The sequence below is a fragment of the Cucumis melo genome, chromosome 8 (genome assembly GCF_025177605.1).
Source record: "Cucumis melo cultivar AY chromosome 8, USDA_Cmelo_AY_1.0, whole genome shotgun sequence".
NCBI lineage: Eukaryota > Viridiplantae > Streptophyta > Magnoliopsida > Cucurbitales > Cucurbitaceae > Cucumis > Cucumis melo.
The window spans coordinates 6974156-6990855 of NC_066864.1; the positions used below are offsets into that span (position 1 = coordinate 6974156).

The 16700-nt window shown below is 42.1% G+C and overlaps 1 protein-coding gene across 1 annotated transcript; it reads right to left on the reverse strand.

Moving 5' to 3' along the window:
* Positions 1 to 5546: 5546 nt before the first annotated feature.
* On the reverse strand, positions 5547 to 12453 carry LOC127150623 (uncharacterized). The gene is made up of 2 exons (XM_051089023.1): positions 10984 to 12453; positions 5547 to 5790 (listed from the first exon to the last, which is right to left on the reverse strand). The coding sequence occupies exons 1-2, from the start codon at positions 12215 to 12217 to the stop codon at positions 5741 to 5743; spliced, it is 1284 nt and encodes a 427-aa protein (XP_050944980.1). The 5' UTR covers positions 12218 to 12453; the 3' UTR covers positions 5547 to 5740.
* Positions 12454 to 16700: the final 4247 nt, after the last annotated feature.

Below are 16700 nucleotides of genomic sequence, written 5' to 3' on the forward strand. Positions count from 1 at the left end.
ACGATGGAAAAAAATCATAGCAGGAAAAAAGAAAAGAAAGATGATGAAAGAAATTGCAGGAGGAAGACGATGAAAGAAATCGCGATGGAACGACACTGTACGTGATTATTGGCTTTGGTTTTTTCTGATAATAAAATAAAAACCAAAAGAGTTAGTAAATGAAATTAGTAGCAATATGGAGTATTTTTACCTTGTGAAATAAATGGGGAGGGAAAGTAAGAAGATAGTGCCAACAGTTTTAGGTGCAGAATAGTATTCATACCAAAAGAAAAGGAAGCGTTTAAGAGGAAACTCATCCCATCAAATGTTGTTTGACAAACAAGTGCACAAAATGAGGCATCTTTGAATTCATTTTTTTTCCATATCATCGAGACAAATATTTTACAAACTTCACTTATGTGTGTGCAGATGCTTAAGTATATATATAATCAAGTCTGTTCAAAACCCTCACCCATTCAATTAAATTTGTTTTTATATATCAAAATAGCATATGGTTTTCCCATTTGCATCCACTCAAGTTGGAGTACTAATTTAAAAATGCATAGTATATTTGGTCATACAAAATCATTTTTGATGAGCTTTTTACGAAATATGGTAATCAAAATGAAAAAGAAAAGAAGTTTATTTTTGGAGATATGAGTTGTATTGGATTGATTTAGAAATACCTTTTTTGTTGCATAAACATTATTACAATAAATTTTTTCTAATTTAAGTGCATCATTGTAGGTATAATGGCATATATTTATTTGCTTGTATAACATAATTAAGAAAAAAAAATGAATGAGAATATTACAATTATTCTAAACCAAAATTGGTTTTGTGTAAATATATATATCTTGGGGAAGGGAATCTCCTCCCCAATTGAAGAAGACTCCAACAACCCATCTTTGGAGAAGGGTTACTACAAATTATATTGAACACCACTCATGTTGGAAATTCATAGTATATTTGATCTACAAAATCATTTTTGTTGAGATTTTTACCAAATATGTTAATCAAAATGTGCTGTACATTTAATGTTATATGGTAATCCAACAATTTTACGAAATATGGTAATCCAACCACTCATGTTGGAGTCACTTAATGGTAAAACTTCAACTACCAATGTCTTATCTCATTAATAACCACATATAATGTTATATGAACAACTCATTTCTATGCAAAGAATATCCTATTTTTGTGTTTTTGTATGTGTTTATCATTATCATTCTTTTTTTTTTTTTTTCATTTAGCTTCCCTTATATTCTCTATCAGGAGCCTCTTGCCCTTATATAAAGGACAGCCAGAGACCCCAAATTGTGCACTAAATTATCATTCTTCACATTTGTAAAAATGGATGCCAAGAAGCCTTACATTGTTGCAATTTTCATTCAAATTATTGAAGCCGGAATGAGTTTATTGTCGAAGGCTGCCTTCGCTACCGGTATGAATACGTATATCTTCCTCTTCTATCGTCAAGTTGCTGGCAGTCTCATCTTAGTACCACTAACTTTACTTTTAAAAGGGTACGTATGTCTCATTTCTTTCAAAATGTTTTTTTTTTGTTGTTCAAACTGTCAATATACGAGCATAACTTAATATGTTACCAAGCTAATTTGTTATATTTTTATGCTATGTTTCAGGAAAGAGAAGAGGCCATTGTCTCTTAAACAGCTCTGCCATGTTTTCTTCATTTCATTGATAGGGTGTGTATTTAATTAATGTTTAATAATTATAATAACGTATTAACCTATTAAAAAATGGTATGGTTTAATTTACTAATTGCTTATGTTATCAAGTGAAAATTATTATAGTTTCAAATATATAATATTGTAGGATGAAAATGATCATAATTTAATGAATTGGGGTTTTAGGATAACACTTACAATGAATGCTTATGGAGTGGCCGTTGATCACACGTCAGCAACTCTTGGAGCTGTAGCCTTCAACTGCCTTCATGTCTCAACCTTCATCTTCGCCGTCTTATTTAGATTTTTTTTTTTTTTTGTGCATTTGAAATATTAGTTTATTTATAAATCTTATAATAATAAAAGTATTATGAAAAATTATTGTCTATTAGATAAATAGCTAAACTTAAAAAACAGTTTTTGAAAAATAGACAATTATTTTCTCAAAAAATGCAAATTCAGATAGTATAACTTTTTTTTTTTGTTAATTCAAAATAAAAAGATTACTAGTTTTTAAAAATGTAAATCGTTAATTTTTATTATATAGTTTATAAATAAGAATTGAAAAAAAAAAAAAAAAGCAGAAAGCAAAGTATTTATTTTCCTCATTTCCTATTCAAATAGTTCCAAGGTCAACATACCCTTTCTCATGGAACAATACACTTATAATGATATGACACATAACTTTGACAATATATATAACTTATATAGTATTAGCTGGACTGCACATATTTTTGTATGTTTCACTTGATCGTTTAATAAAAAACTGTTAAACGAAAGATATATATAGTTTTTTTTTTTAAGAAATTGAATTACTAATAGTTACACCTAATCATGACTTTGATAATCCTCCTTGGATGACTATTACACTATTTAGAATCAATCTTGTATATTGTTTTTTCAAAAATCTTGAAATCTCAAGTTAATTAAAAAGGTTCAATAGAATGGGAAAAATGAACCTAAACTAATTGAACTATGCTCGATAAAAATTATATATACAGAATGGAAAAAGTGAACTTACAGAAAGCAGCAGGGATAGCAAAGGTGGCAGGAATGATGATATGTGTGGGAGGGGCAACAATACTTGCATTCTATAAAGGACCATATCTAAAGCCAATAATATCACATCCACTTTTTCACATTGACGAATCTGAAACTTACATTACCACAACATCTCAAAAGTCATGGTTGTTAGGGTGCTTCTTCCTGCTAGTGGCTACAGTGGGGTGGGGGATTTGGTTCGTGCTTCAGGCTAAGTTCTTGATGGGTTACCCTCACCCAGTTGAACTCATGTGCGTCCAAACGGTGATGAGTGTGGTTCAGTGCTTTGTTGTGGCTATTATTGTGGAAAGAGATCCTTCAGAATGGAAATTGGGTTGGAATGTTAGACTCTATGCTGTTCTCTATTGTGTAAGTATCTTTCTCCCTCCACAAATCTTAAATAAGTTTCAACAAGAGATGATATATATCTTTTTTTAATTTTAATTGTTTGTTAAAAGATTTAATTAATTAAAATAAAGCTCGTTTTTAACATAGTAAAATGAATCATAAAATGTTTACAAATATAGCAAAATTTTATTATCCATGCGATAGAACACAATAGACGTGTATCGTTGATAAACTGTGACATTTTGTATATTTATAAATATTTTTAACAATTTTGTCATTTAAAACACTTTATCTAAATTAAAATATATTTAAATTTGATTTTTTTTTAAAAAAAATAAACTATTTACATTCCACAGAAGAAACAATTAAAAGAAAAAATTTATTACACTTATTTTTCCAATAAAATGTAAATATTTTGTCAAAATTTATAATGTACAATTGTATAAGGAATTTTAAAATAATAAATGAAATGGTTCATATGATTTGTTTAGAGTTGGAGCTGATGAAACTTTTAGTTTGCAAATTTTAAGTTTAAATATTACTTTGCTTTTTGTACTTTTGAAATATTTAGTTTAGGGATCAATATCTTAGGGAGTCCGAGATTTGATCTCAAGAGAAAATATATTTAATCAATGTTTTAAAAAAAAACTTTATTCGAAGACTAGCCTATGATAGAATTTGAGAAATTGTAACAATTTCTCATTCTCTTAAGGTGAGGAATTTTTTCCCAATATAGTCTAATTAATGGGTGTATCCCACTTATTTTTTGGGATCATGGCTCCAAATATTGGAGTGGTGAGCAATGAAATAAGACATAGTTCTTTTTTAAAAAAATAAATTTTATTCAAGACATTAAATTTGGCCACCGTTTTCTAAAACGGGTGTTATGGGGTGCTAACACATTCCCCGTACACAAATGACTCCCGAACTCAACTCTAGCTTTTTTTCGTAGACCAATTTTTATTTTATTTAAAATGATTCATTTTATTTCGGTGTCCAATCACACCGTAAAAAAAAAAGGTGGCGACTCCTCTTTTTTTTTAAAAAAAAAAAAAACCTTTTTAAGGACATCGGCCGCTCCGCGTCGTCTCGGGTACGTGGCGACAGCTTGGCGACTCCACTGGGGACATGAGGTTCCACCTTGAGAGTTTGACCTTTTCTTCGTCTTGATCTTGTACATTTTTTTTGTTTTATTTTCTTTTTAGTGTGTTGTTTATTATTGTTTCACACGCAATCACAAGCCTCCTGCCCGGGCTCTACCATATAGAATTAGAAACGAGGATGAAGTAGTGTTGACCTTCGAGGAGCTTATGCTTCCGTGCAGGCACACGAAAAATTCTCACTCAATTTAGTCATACAATCACTTGTGGCGGTTGTGATCAAATTGAGGATCTTTTATCTTTTAGGACTTATATTCAGCTTCACTCATTATGATTCTCATATCATGTTAATTCGTATATTTTTTAATTTTAATTTTTTTATCTTATTATATTATTCTCACACACTAGCACAAGCCCTCTACCCGGGTTGTACCTGTAGGATTAGATTCGAGGATGTAGTAGTGTTTAACCTTTGAGGAGTTGTTGCTGCCGTGCAGGCACACGAAAAATTCTCACTCAATTTGGTTGTAGACTATACACCATTTTGAGGGCCTGTGTCAGATAGGATACTAGCATTAATTTCACTAAGTTTGTTTGAGTCATTGCATTATTTGATGGTTTTCTTTCTCACATTTAGCATTTACATCTAGGCTCATCCTAATTGAATCATTATTCTCTTTTTGGAAAAGATTAAAGCCAAAACTTGTAAAATAGCTTAAGGTTCACCTCCTCAGCATCCATATTGGACAAGAAGAAAGACTCGAATAATGGATGAGCAAACCAATGATCAGGTTCAAGCAGTTTGTCAAGACGTTGAAGGATTGAAAGATCAATTGGCAAAGATCTTAGAACTGCTCACTACTGGAAGAGGAAAGAGTGTTGCGGGGATTTCATCACAAGTGGAAGTAGATCTGAACCAGGTGCTAGAAGACATGCCTGCATACCCTCCAGGTTTTACTTCGCAAAGGTCGTCTAGTCCTCGCATGACTTATCCTACACAAAATCCTAATCCGATCACCCAACAGGAAAACCATGTGATCAATCCAATGTCTACTCCAATTACAGAAATTGGTAAGAAAATTTTAGAAGAGCAGGGTAGTAGAAAAAGACTAGAATTTCTAGAAGAAAGATTACACGCCATTGAAGGTGCAGACATGTATGGGAGTATCGACGCAACACAACTATGTTTGATATCAGATGTGGTGATCCCTCCCAAATTCAAGACTCCAAATTTTGAGAAGTACAATGGAACCACGTGCCCAAAAAGTCATTTAGTTATGTACTGTCAGAAAATGTCAGCTTACTGTAACGACCCGACTCTTTATGCTGAATCGAAGTGGTTACTGAATCTAGGATCAGTGTTTAAGTCATAAAATCTGGTGTAAATAAATGCAAAGAAATCTAGCAAATGTATTTATGAAAGATAGTTAAGGTAACATGTAGAAATACGAGTTAAGTTTAAAATCCCTAAGCGGGCCCTATCTACAAAAATAACCAAAGTAAACATGCAGAAAGCCGAAACATGAATTTAACTGTAAAGTAAAACATGTGCGGAAGCAGGAAAACCCCTATGGCTCGCCACGGTCACTTCACGTCGCTCGCCAGCTTGCCTTTGCCCTTACCTCGTCCTCTACCTGAAAACATAAAATGAAGAGAATGAGTATAAAAATACTCAGTAAGGGACCCACTACTAGTCCCACTAGGTGCCTGTTGGCTTCCCTATCGAGTCCTGAAAACTGGTACCCAATCTCTGGCACGTTCCCGAACACGTGCAACATGCGCTCCCGTAGGAACGAAAATCTGGTCTTCGGTGTTCCGAGGGAGCACCTAGGACATGCTGGTCTGTAGTGAACCCGGGGGTAACACTAAGACAACCGGGATGCGAGGACCCCGTCGAGTCACTCGGTCATATCTATATCCATGCTAGACTGGCGTCCCGTCGGACCACACAGTCCTAAATAGGTGGTGATCCCGAAGGACACCCATGCAGGTACGACTCTACTGGGTTGCTAACAGGGACCCTAGTCTTAACATACATATACATCTCATCATCATACAACTATGACGAAATAGTGAACACTAGCTCCCTTCCCTTCCTCAACAGTCTCTACATCGTCAGAACAATTCCAAACATTTCGGTCATATGCTACCGAGCATTCGTATCACAACGTCCTCCTACAGTCAGCAGTTCAACACAACATACGGCCACATACTACTGAGCATTAATATCATAACATCGTCATACAGTCAACAGTTCAATACACCATACGGTCAATCATCAGTATGCATATCTCACAGTATGCGAAATCTTACAATTTGTTCATGGGTCTAGTAGTAGAAATCTCTTACCTCGAGATGTTGCTAGATGAGTTCCTACTGAGGAAGTCCTAAGCTGCAGCAGCTATTTGGTCCAAGTTGCTTCTTGAGGAAAGTAATTAAATTAATTAAATTTCCAAATTAACTCATTTAATTACTGGGCAGGCTAGGGAATTTGGAAATTTACCAAAAACTAGGTGGAAGGAGCCAAAATTGTCTTGGCGGCTCGGCTGGAAGAAGGACAGAATCGGCTCGGCTCAGTCCTGGCGAAAGGGGCTTGCGCGAGCGGCTCGGCTCACGTCAGCAGGGAGGCGCGGCTCGGCTTGGAGTAGGCGCGCGCGCGGAGTTCGGGTTCGGCGGGCGGCGCGGGTCGGTTTTGGACTCGGGCCGACGGGCGGGCGCAGATCAGCCGAAACGCGGGTTCTGCTTCACGGCTGGAGGCGCGCGGCTGACGCCGTCGACTGCTGCGGGTCGGTGACTTGGCAGTGCGCGGCTTCACGCAGTGGTTGGCGGTTGCGCACGATGGGACTGGGCGGCTCGGCGACGCGGCTTCAGCTGCTCTCCCTCGGATCGATGCGGCGCGGCGCAGGCACGGGTGTAACGCGGCTTCGGGCGACGGCTGGCGTGCGACGGCTCGACTTGACCTGATCTCCGACGCGGCTGGGACGATGTGCGTCGACTCGGCGGCGGCGGCGTGGCTAGGGTTTCTCGGCTTCTTCTTCTTCTTTCTCTTTTTCTTTTTCCTTTTTCTTTTCCTTTTCTTTTCCTTTCCTTTTCCTTTCCTTTTCCTTTTATAAAATAAATTCCCCTCTTTTTCTCTTCTTTAATAAATTCCAAATTTCACTCTTCTCTCTCTAATTTACCAATATTTCCCCCAAATTCCTCCTTTCCCTCAACTTCCAAATACCAATTAAATCTTTAATTACCAAGTATAATTAAAGTTGAAATTTGCTTAATATTTTTAAAAGGGGAAAAATTCACATCTTGATGACATAAGTTTCATTATTTAATTATAAACAAATAGATGAATAAAATAAAAAATAAATAATTGAATTTAAAAAAAATGAACGACATGAGATCATTGGGGTGTTACATACTTCCCCCCTTAGAAAGCTTTCGTCCTCGAAAGCTCTACTCCTCGAACAGCTCTGGGTACTGGGTCTTCATGTCCTCTTCTCTCTCCCACGTGGCCTCTTCAACTCCATGGTTCTGCCAAAGGACTTTGACTAGTGGAATATCTCGACTACGAAGCTTCTTGATCTCTCTTGCCAAGATCTCGACAGGCTGCTCCTCATAGCTCAAGTTCTCACTGACCTGTAGGGGCTCGAAGTCCACGATGTGCGTCGGGTCTGCGACATACCTCCTCAACATGGAGACATGGAATACGTCATGCACTGCTGAGAGGGATGGGGGCAAGGCCAAACGATAAGCCACAGGGCCAATCCGTTCCAGTATCTCAAATGGCCCCACGAAACGTGGACTCAACTTCCCCTTCTTCTCGAACCTCAGAACGCCCTTCATCGGTGCTACCTTCAAAAAGACCATATCTCCCACTTCAAACTCGAGGTCCTTACGTCGTACATCAGCGTAACTCTTCTGTCTGCTCTGTGCGGTCAGCATACGAGCTCGGATCTTCTGTATGGCTGCATTGGTAGTCTGCACTAACTCGGGGCCTAGCATCCTCTGCTCTCCAACCTCGCCCCAGCAGACAGGGGATCTACAGCACTTGCCATACAGACCCTCAAACGGAGCCATACCAATGGTAGCCTGGTAACTGTTATTATAGGCGAACTCCATTAGATGCAGGTGGGAGTCCCAACTTCCTGAAAACTCTAGCACACAGGCCCGCAGCATATCCTCCAAAATCTGGTTCAGTCTCTCTGTCTGACCATCAGTCTGAGGGTGGAATGCCGTGCTGAAGTCCAGCCTCGTACCTAATGCAAGTTGGAGCCCTTGCCAAAATTTCGAAGTGAAACGGGCATCCCTGTCTGAAACGATGGATACTGGTACTCCGTGCAGTCTTACTATTTCCGTCATGTATAACTGCCCCCACTTGCTGGCAGTGTACGTGGATTTCCCTGGCACGAAGTGGGCTGTCTTCGTGAGTCTGTCGACCACAACCCAGATCACCGTGTAGCCCTTCAAGGTCTTGGGCAGTCCCGTGATAAAGTCCATCGACACACTCTCCCACTTCCACCCTGGCACACTCAAGGGTTGCAACAACCCTGCTGGATGCTGCCTAGGTGCCTTCACCTGCTGGCACACCAAGCACCTACTGACGAACTCTGCTACATCCCTCTTCATGCCCCTCCACCAATAGACACTCCTTAAGTCCTGGTACATCTTCGTACTCCCAGGGTGCATGGTAAACGGGGAACTGTGAGCCTCAGTCAAAAGCTCTGTCTTAACTGCGCTGTCTTCCGGCACACACAGGCGCCCCTCAAACATAAGGCCATCATCAGAGGATATAGAGAACTCTTCACCTTGCCCCGTCTCTACCATACGACGTTTCTCTGCCAAGTAAGGATCACTCAGCTGAGCAGCAATGATCTTTTGCCTCAAGGTTGGCTGAACTGTCAACTGAGCCAACTGTGCGGCAACCTCACCTACTGAGACTGCAATCTCGGCTCTCTCCAAATCCCTGAGTAAGGGGGTCTGCTTCGTGATTAGCGCTGCTGAATGTGCAACCTTCCTACTCAGCGCGTCAGCCACTACATTTGCTTTACCTGGATGGTACAGGATCTCGCAGTCGTAGTCTTTCACCAACTCGAGCCACCTCCTCTGCCTCATGTTCAACTCCTTCTGAGTGAAGAAATACTTCAGGCTCTTGTGGTCGGTGTAAATCTGAATCTTCTCACCGTACAGATAGTGCCTCCATATCTTCAGTGCAAAGACTACAGCTGCCAACTCCAAGTCGTGGGTAGGGTAGTTCTGCTCATGATTCTTCAACTGGCGTGAGGCATACGCAACTACCTTACCTTGCTGCATCAGGACACATCCCAGTCCTTTCTTAGAGGCATCACTATAGATCACAAAACTTCCCGACCCATCAGGCACTGTCAGGACTGGTGCCGTCACTAGCTTCTGCTTAAGCTCTTGGAAACTACTCTCACATGCTGGGCTCCAGACAAAAGGGGTTCCCTTCCTGGTCAACTGGGTCAATGGGCTGGCTATGCGTGAGAAGTCTTCTACAAACCTCCTGTAGTATCCTGCCAGACCCAGAAAACTGCGAATCTCACTGACTGTAGACGGTCGAGGCCAGTTGGTCACCGCTTCGACCTTAGCTGGGTCCACCGAGACTCCCTCACTGGAAACCACGTGCCCTAAAAATGTCACCTTCTTTAACCAGAACTCACACTTGGAGAACTTGGCGTATAGCTTATGAGCTCGAAGGGTCTCCAAGACTTGGTGCAAGTGCTCTTCGTGTTCGGCCTCAGTCTTGGAATAGATCAAGATATCGTCAATGAAGACTATGACGAATTGGTCTAGAAAGTCCTTAAACACCCTGTTCATCAAGTCCATGAACACTGCAGGGGCATTAGTTAAACCAAAGGACATCACTATGAATTCGTAGTGTCCGTACCTCGAACGAAAGGCCGTCTTGGGAATATCACCGTCCCTAATCCTCAACTGGTGATAGCCTGATCGCAGGTCGATCTTGGAAAAGACGGTGGCCCCCTGTAACTGGTCAAACAAGTCCTCAATCCTGGGTAAGGGGTAGCGGTTTTTAACTGTCACCTTGTTCAACTCTCGGTAGTCAATGCAAAGGCGCATCGACCCATCCTTCTTCTTCACGAACAACACTGGGGCTCCCCACGGTGATACACTGGGCCGGATAAAGCCCTTGTCCAACAGCTCCTGTAACTGGACTTTCAACTCCTTTAATTCGGCTGGGGCCATTCTGTAAGGAGCTCTAGAGATAGGGGCGGTGCCGGGCTCTAACTCGATGGCGAAGTCTACCTCCCTAGGAGGCGGAAGTCCTGGGAGTTCGTCGGGGAAAACGTCAGGGTACTCCCTTACTACTGGTTCGGAAGATAGGGAAACTTCTGGTTCTGCCACATCTACTACGCTTGCCAAGATACCCCAAGTACCCTGGCTAAGTAGCTTACTCGCCTTCATTGCTGAGATGACCTTGGGTATACCTACCATGCCTGCCCCTCTAAATTTAAACTTATCCCCTGAAGGAGGGTTAAAGACTACTTCCTTATTGAAACAGTCTATGGTTGCATGGTTAGTGGACAACCAATCCATGCCTAAAATTACATCGAAATCTTGCATATCTAGCACCAGTAAGGTTACATCCAAGGTATGGTTTGCTATTTCTACCCAACATGCCCTTATTTTTTCCTTAGACAAAAGGGCCTCTCCAGAAGGAGTAGAGACAGACAAGGCACTACCCAACGGTTCTACTTCTAAACCCGCATGCTTGACAAAAATAGAGGATATAAATGAATGCGATGACCCCGAGTCAAATAGTACCAAAGCATAATGCCCCAAGATTGGGAGCGTACCTGTCACCACCGTACTAGCTCGCTCGGCCTCCTGCCGGTTCGTGGCAAAGACTCTCCCCTGCTGGGGAGCAGAAGGCTGACGTGGCGTCGTCTCTAAGGGTTTCCGAGGACACGCATCAGCAGTGTGCCCCGGCTGCCTGCACCTGAAGCAGACTCCACTCCCAGCTAAACATTGTCCTCCATGGACCTTCCCACAGGTAGTACAAGTGGGTAGCTCTCTCAAAGTTCTCCCAGCTGCTGCCAGCTCCCGACGGTGTCTCTGGAAGACACCTCCTGACCTCGGAGTCCGCTGTGGTATTACGTCGGGCTGCGCCTCCGCCTTCCTCTTCTGTCCCGAGGCTGACCCTGTGCCGACAACCTTAGATTGACCAGCTCTCTCATGCAGGCTCAGATCCAGTGCTATGCGTAGAGCATCCGCATGAGTGGTTGGCCGAAGAGCTCGTACAAAACCCTGGAGGTCTAACCTGAGGCCATTAACAAATCTCTCAGTCCTGGCGGCCTCATCCCTTACCACATCAGGGGCAAAACGGGACAACAGGTCGAACTCGGCATCATACTGTTCCACGCTCAGTTTGCCTTGCTCCAAGTTTAGGAATTCTTGGAGCTTGGCGTGCTTCACGTTGGCAGAGAAGAACTTAGCATAAAAGCTCTCCCTGAATTGCTCCCATGTGATCTTGCTGGCATCTCCTCCCAACGCCCTCTCAGCAGTCTCCCACCAGGCAGTCCCCCTATCCTCCAAACAGAAAGCTGCACACTGCACCTTCTGGTCTTCTGGGCACTTCATGTACCTGAAGATCGTCTCTATGGATGTCAACCACAGCTGGGCTCTAAAGGGGTTGTCCAAGGATCCGTCGAAAGTCTTCGGGTTGTACTTCCTAAAATCCCTCAAGTGCTTGGCCTCAGCTGACAGTTGTACTGGCACCGGCTGAGCTTCCACCGGGGCTGGAGGGATGACGGGCTGGTCCTGAACAGGGGCTGGAGGGACTACAGGCTGGTCCTGAACAGGGGCGGCCTGGTTCTGCTGAGCAGCGAGGAACGGCGCTAGAGCAGCTTGCAGCATGGCCTGGTAACGCTGCTCCATTGCGGCGAGATCCGCCTGAGTGACCGGTGCATTAGGGTTGACTGGTACGTCGGGGTTGACTGGCGGCGCGGCAGGTTGCTCCGCCGGTTGGCCACGACCGGCTCCTCTGCCTCCCCTGCCACCTCCTCGGCGTGCACCTCTACGTGGCGGCATTCTTCCTAAAATTCACCAACAAATTTTTCACCACTAGAGCTCAATATTCTCACTCTAAGTCTAATCTAATCAGGCAACATTATAATCTTAATATTTGTAAAGCTTTAGGCATACCTGGCGAGTGACGAAGGACCGTATAGCCATAGGGTGAGGTAAAAATCAAAACAAAATGACTTACATCATAAGTCAGTCTACAGGACCTAAAACACTGGGCTCTGATACCAACTGTAACGACCCGACTCTTTATGCTGAATCGAAGTGGTTACTGAATCTAGGATCAGTGTTTAAGTCATAAAATCTGGTGTAAATAAATGCAAAGAAATCTAGCAAATGTATTTATGAAAGATAGTTAAGGTAACATGTAGAAATACGAGTTAAGTTTAAAATCCCTAAGCGGGCCCTATCTACAAAAATAACCAAAGTAAACATGCAGAAAGCCGAAACATGAATTTAACTGTAAAGTAAAACATGTGCGGAAGCAGGAAAACCCCTATGGCTCGCCACGGTCACTTCACGTCGCTCGCCAGCTTGCCTTTGCCCTTACCTCGTCCTCTACCTGAAAACATAAAATGAAGAGAATGAGTATAAAAATACTCAGTAAGGGACCCACTACTAGTCCCACTAGGTGCCTGTTGGCTTCCCTATCGAGTCCTGAAAACTGGTACCCAATCTCTGGCACGTTCCCGAACACGTGCAACATGCGCTCCCGTAGGAACGAAAATCTGGTCTTCGGTGTTCCGAGGGAGCACCTAGGACATGCTGGTCTGTAGTGAACCCGGGGGTAACACTAAGACAACCGGGATGCGAGGACCCCGTCGAGTCACTCGGTCATATCTATATCCATGCTAGACTGGCGTCCCGTCGGACCACACAGTCCTAAATAGGTGGTGATCCCGAAGGACACCCATGCAGGTACGACTCTACTGGGTTGCTAACAGGGACCCTAGTCTTAACATACATATACATCTCATCATCATACAACTATGACGAAATAGTGAACACTAGCTCCCTTCCCTTCCTCAACAGTCTCTACATCGTCAGAACAATTCCAAACATTTCGGTCATATGCTACCGAGCATTCGTATCACAACGTCCTCCTACAGTCAGCAGTTCAACACAACATACGGCCACATACTACTGAGCATTAATATCATAACATCGTCATACAGTCAACAGTTCAATACACCATACGGTCAATCATCAGTATGCATATCTCACAGTATGCGAAATCTTACAATTTGTTCATGGGTCTAGTAGTAGAAATCTCTTACCTCGAGATGTTGCTAGATGAGTTCCTACTGAGGAAGTCCTAAGCTGCAGCAGCTATTTGGTCCAAGTTGCTTCTTGAGGAAAGTAATTAAATTAATTAAATTTCCAAATTAACTCATTTAATTACTGGGCAGGCTAGGGAATTTGGAAATTTACCAAAAACTAGGTGGAAGGAGCCAAAATTGTCTTGGCGGCTCGGCTGGAAGAAGGACAGAATCGGCTCGGCTCAGTCCTGGCGAAAGGGGCTTGCGCGAGCGGCTCGGCTCACGTCAGCAGGGAGGCGCGGCTCGGCTTGGAGTAGGCGCGCGCGCGGAGTTCGGGTTCGGCGGGCGGCGCGGGTCGGTTTTGGACTCGGGCCGACGGGCGGGCGCAGATCAGCCGAAACGCGGGTTCTGCTTCACGGCTGGAGGCGCGCGGCTGACGCCGTCGACTGCTGCGGGTCGGTGACTTGGCAGTGCGCGGCTTCACGCAGTGGTTGGCGGTTGCGCACGATGGGACTGGGCGGCTCGGCGACGCGGCTTCAGCTGCTCTCCCTCGGATCGATGCGGCGCGGCGCAGGCACGGGTGTAACGCGGCTTCGGGCGACGGCTGGCGTGCGACGGCTCGACTTGACCTGATCTCCGACGCGGCTGGGACGATGTGCGTCGACTCGGCGGCGGCGGCGTGGCTAGGGTTTCTCGGCTTCTTCTTCTTCTTTCTCTTTTTCTTTTTCCTTTTTCTTTTCCTTTTCTTTTCCTTTCCTTTTCCTTTCCTTTTCCTTTTATAAAATAAATTCCCCTCTTTTTCTCTTCTTTAATAAATTCCAAATTTCACTCTTCTCTCTCTAATTTACCAATATTTCCCCCAAATTCCTCCTTTCCCTCAACTTCCAAATACCAATTAAATCTTTAATTACCAAGTATAATTAAAGTTGAAATTTGCTTAATATTTTTAAAAGGGGAAAAATTCACATCTTGATGACATAAGTTTCATTATTTAATTATAAACAAATAGATGAATAAAATAAAAAATAAATAATTGAATTTAAAAAAAATGAACGACATGAGATCATTGGGGTGTTACATTACGCTCATTGTTGATTCATTGCTTCCAAGATAGCTTAGTCGGCCCGGCTTCTCGCTGGTACATGCAATTGGATGGTTCACAAGTGCATAGGTGGAAGGATCTTGCTGATTCTTTTTTAAAACAATATAAGTACAACATTGATATGGCACCCGATCGTCTGGATCTTCAGAGAATGGAAAAAAAGAATGTTGAAACTTTTAAGGAATATGCACAGCGATGGAGAGAGTTAGCTGCACAAGTGCAACCTTCCCTGACCGACAAAGAATTGATGGCTATGTTCATAAACACTCTTCGGGCCCCATACTATGATAGAATGGTTGGAAGTGCTTCAACTAATTTCTTAGACATCATAACCATTGGGAAGAGGATTTAATTTGGAGTGAAGAATGGAAGGATCTCTGATCCCGCTTCAGAGATAAGAAGAATGATGACCTCAAAGAAAAAAGAAGAAGGAATACATGAGTTGAACTCGATTCAAAGAGTAGTGCATGTATCCTCACCAATTGTGGGGCAGACAAATTACTTCTCATAGTTATTAGAATAGAGGTAAAAGCCCATCCGGTCAGGCAACTTAGAGAAACGCAAGGAACAATTGGAAGCAAACCCATTTTGATCCCATACCTATGTCATATGCAGAGCTTTTACCTCAACTTTTAATGAGTCACCAAGTGGCTATTGTACCACAAGAGCCTTTGCAATCACCATATCCTAAGTGGTATGACCCCAACGTAAAATGTGAATACCATACTGGGGCAGTTGGGCATTCTACGGAGAACTGTTTTTCCTTTGAAAGCTAAAGTGTAAAGTCTAGTCAAGGCTGGATGGTTAAATTCAAGAAGACAGGAGAAGAGTCTAACATTAACCAGAACCCTTTACCAAATCATGAGGGACCCGCCATAAATATTGTTGACACATTCACGAAAAGATACAAGAATAAGGTGTGTGATGTGACTACTTCAATGAATACACTTTTCCAAATCCTTCGTAGAGCTGGATATTTGTCACCAAGGTTTAACAATGATGAGGGGGAGAAGTTTGGATGCGCCAACGAGAAGCAGTGTTTATTCCACCTTGAGATAGATGACCATTTCATTGAAGATTGTTATGAGCTCAAGAATGAGGTACAAAAGTTGATGGATGCAAAGATTCTCTTGGTAGGACAAGTGAGCATGCAAGAAATCGAGGTCGATATGATTATTGATAAGGAAACTTCAAATGATACCTCAATTACAATTATCTCCGAGAATACTATTTCGCCTAATCTATTGGTTTATCAGTGTCCACCAAAATTTGAGTTGAACAATTGGGAGATCAAGAGGACGCTAAAAGTTTCTAAAGGATCACAAAAGTAATAGCGTTTTATGCACCCTCTGATTATGCCTAAGGTCACAGGATTTCTTTTCTTTTTGTAATAAGGGCATCCTTCCTTGTTTTTACAAAGTTGCACTTTTAATACCCTAGTCATTATGTACTTTCTTTATTTTTTTTTTTAAGAAATGAAGAATGTTGATTCTATCCCAAATACCGTGTCTATTTCTCTTGTCTTTCCTTTTTTGCTTTTTACCGGTGCAATTTAGTATCTGTAATAAGGGCACCAAAGTTGAAAGTGACATCGATGACGTTATTGATTTTGAGGTTTCAATTTGTAATCTAAAGCAGAATATTGAAGTGGATGGATATGATCTATCTCCTGAATTACTAAGATTGATAGAGCAAGAAAAAAAGACTATGTCATATCAACAGATTTTGAAGGTACCAAAAGAAGTAAAAGAAGTGTGAATTGACACTTTAGCTCTAGAGTAGGACCAATCAGATATGGTGACCTTGCTACTCGAGTTCAAAGATATTTTGCATGGTCTCATCGAAATATGCCTGGTTTTGATACAAAGATTGTAACACATTGATTACCACTTAAACTAGAATGTAAACCTATACAGCAAAAGCTTAACAAGTTGAGCTAAAAGTATCAAATGGCCATCGATTCATTTTGGTAGCCATAGATTATTTCACGAAATGGGTAGAGGCTTGCTTCATACAAAAGTGTCACCAAGCAGGATGTTGTCAAGTTCATACGAAAGGACATTATATGTCGGTATGGTTTACCTGAGCGCATCATCACCGATAATGAAAAAACCTAAACAATAAATTA

Bases quoted from the DNA above. Each gene is read 5' to 3' on its own strand.
- LOC127150623 (XM_051089023.1), bottom strand. From the start codon at position 12,217: ATGCCGCCACGTAGAGGTGCACGCCGAGGAGGTGGCAGGGGAGGCAGA. The intron at 5,791-10,983 runs GTACGCTCCCAA...TTATGTTTTCAG, and splicing joins AGCTAGTACGGTGGTGACAG to GTAGAGGACGAGGTAAGGGC.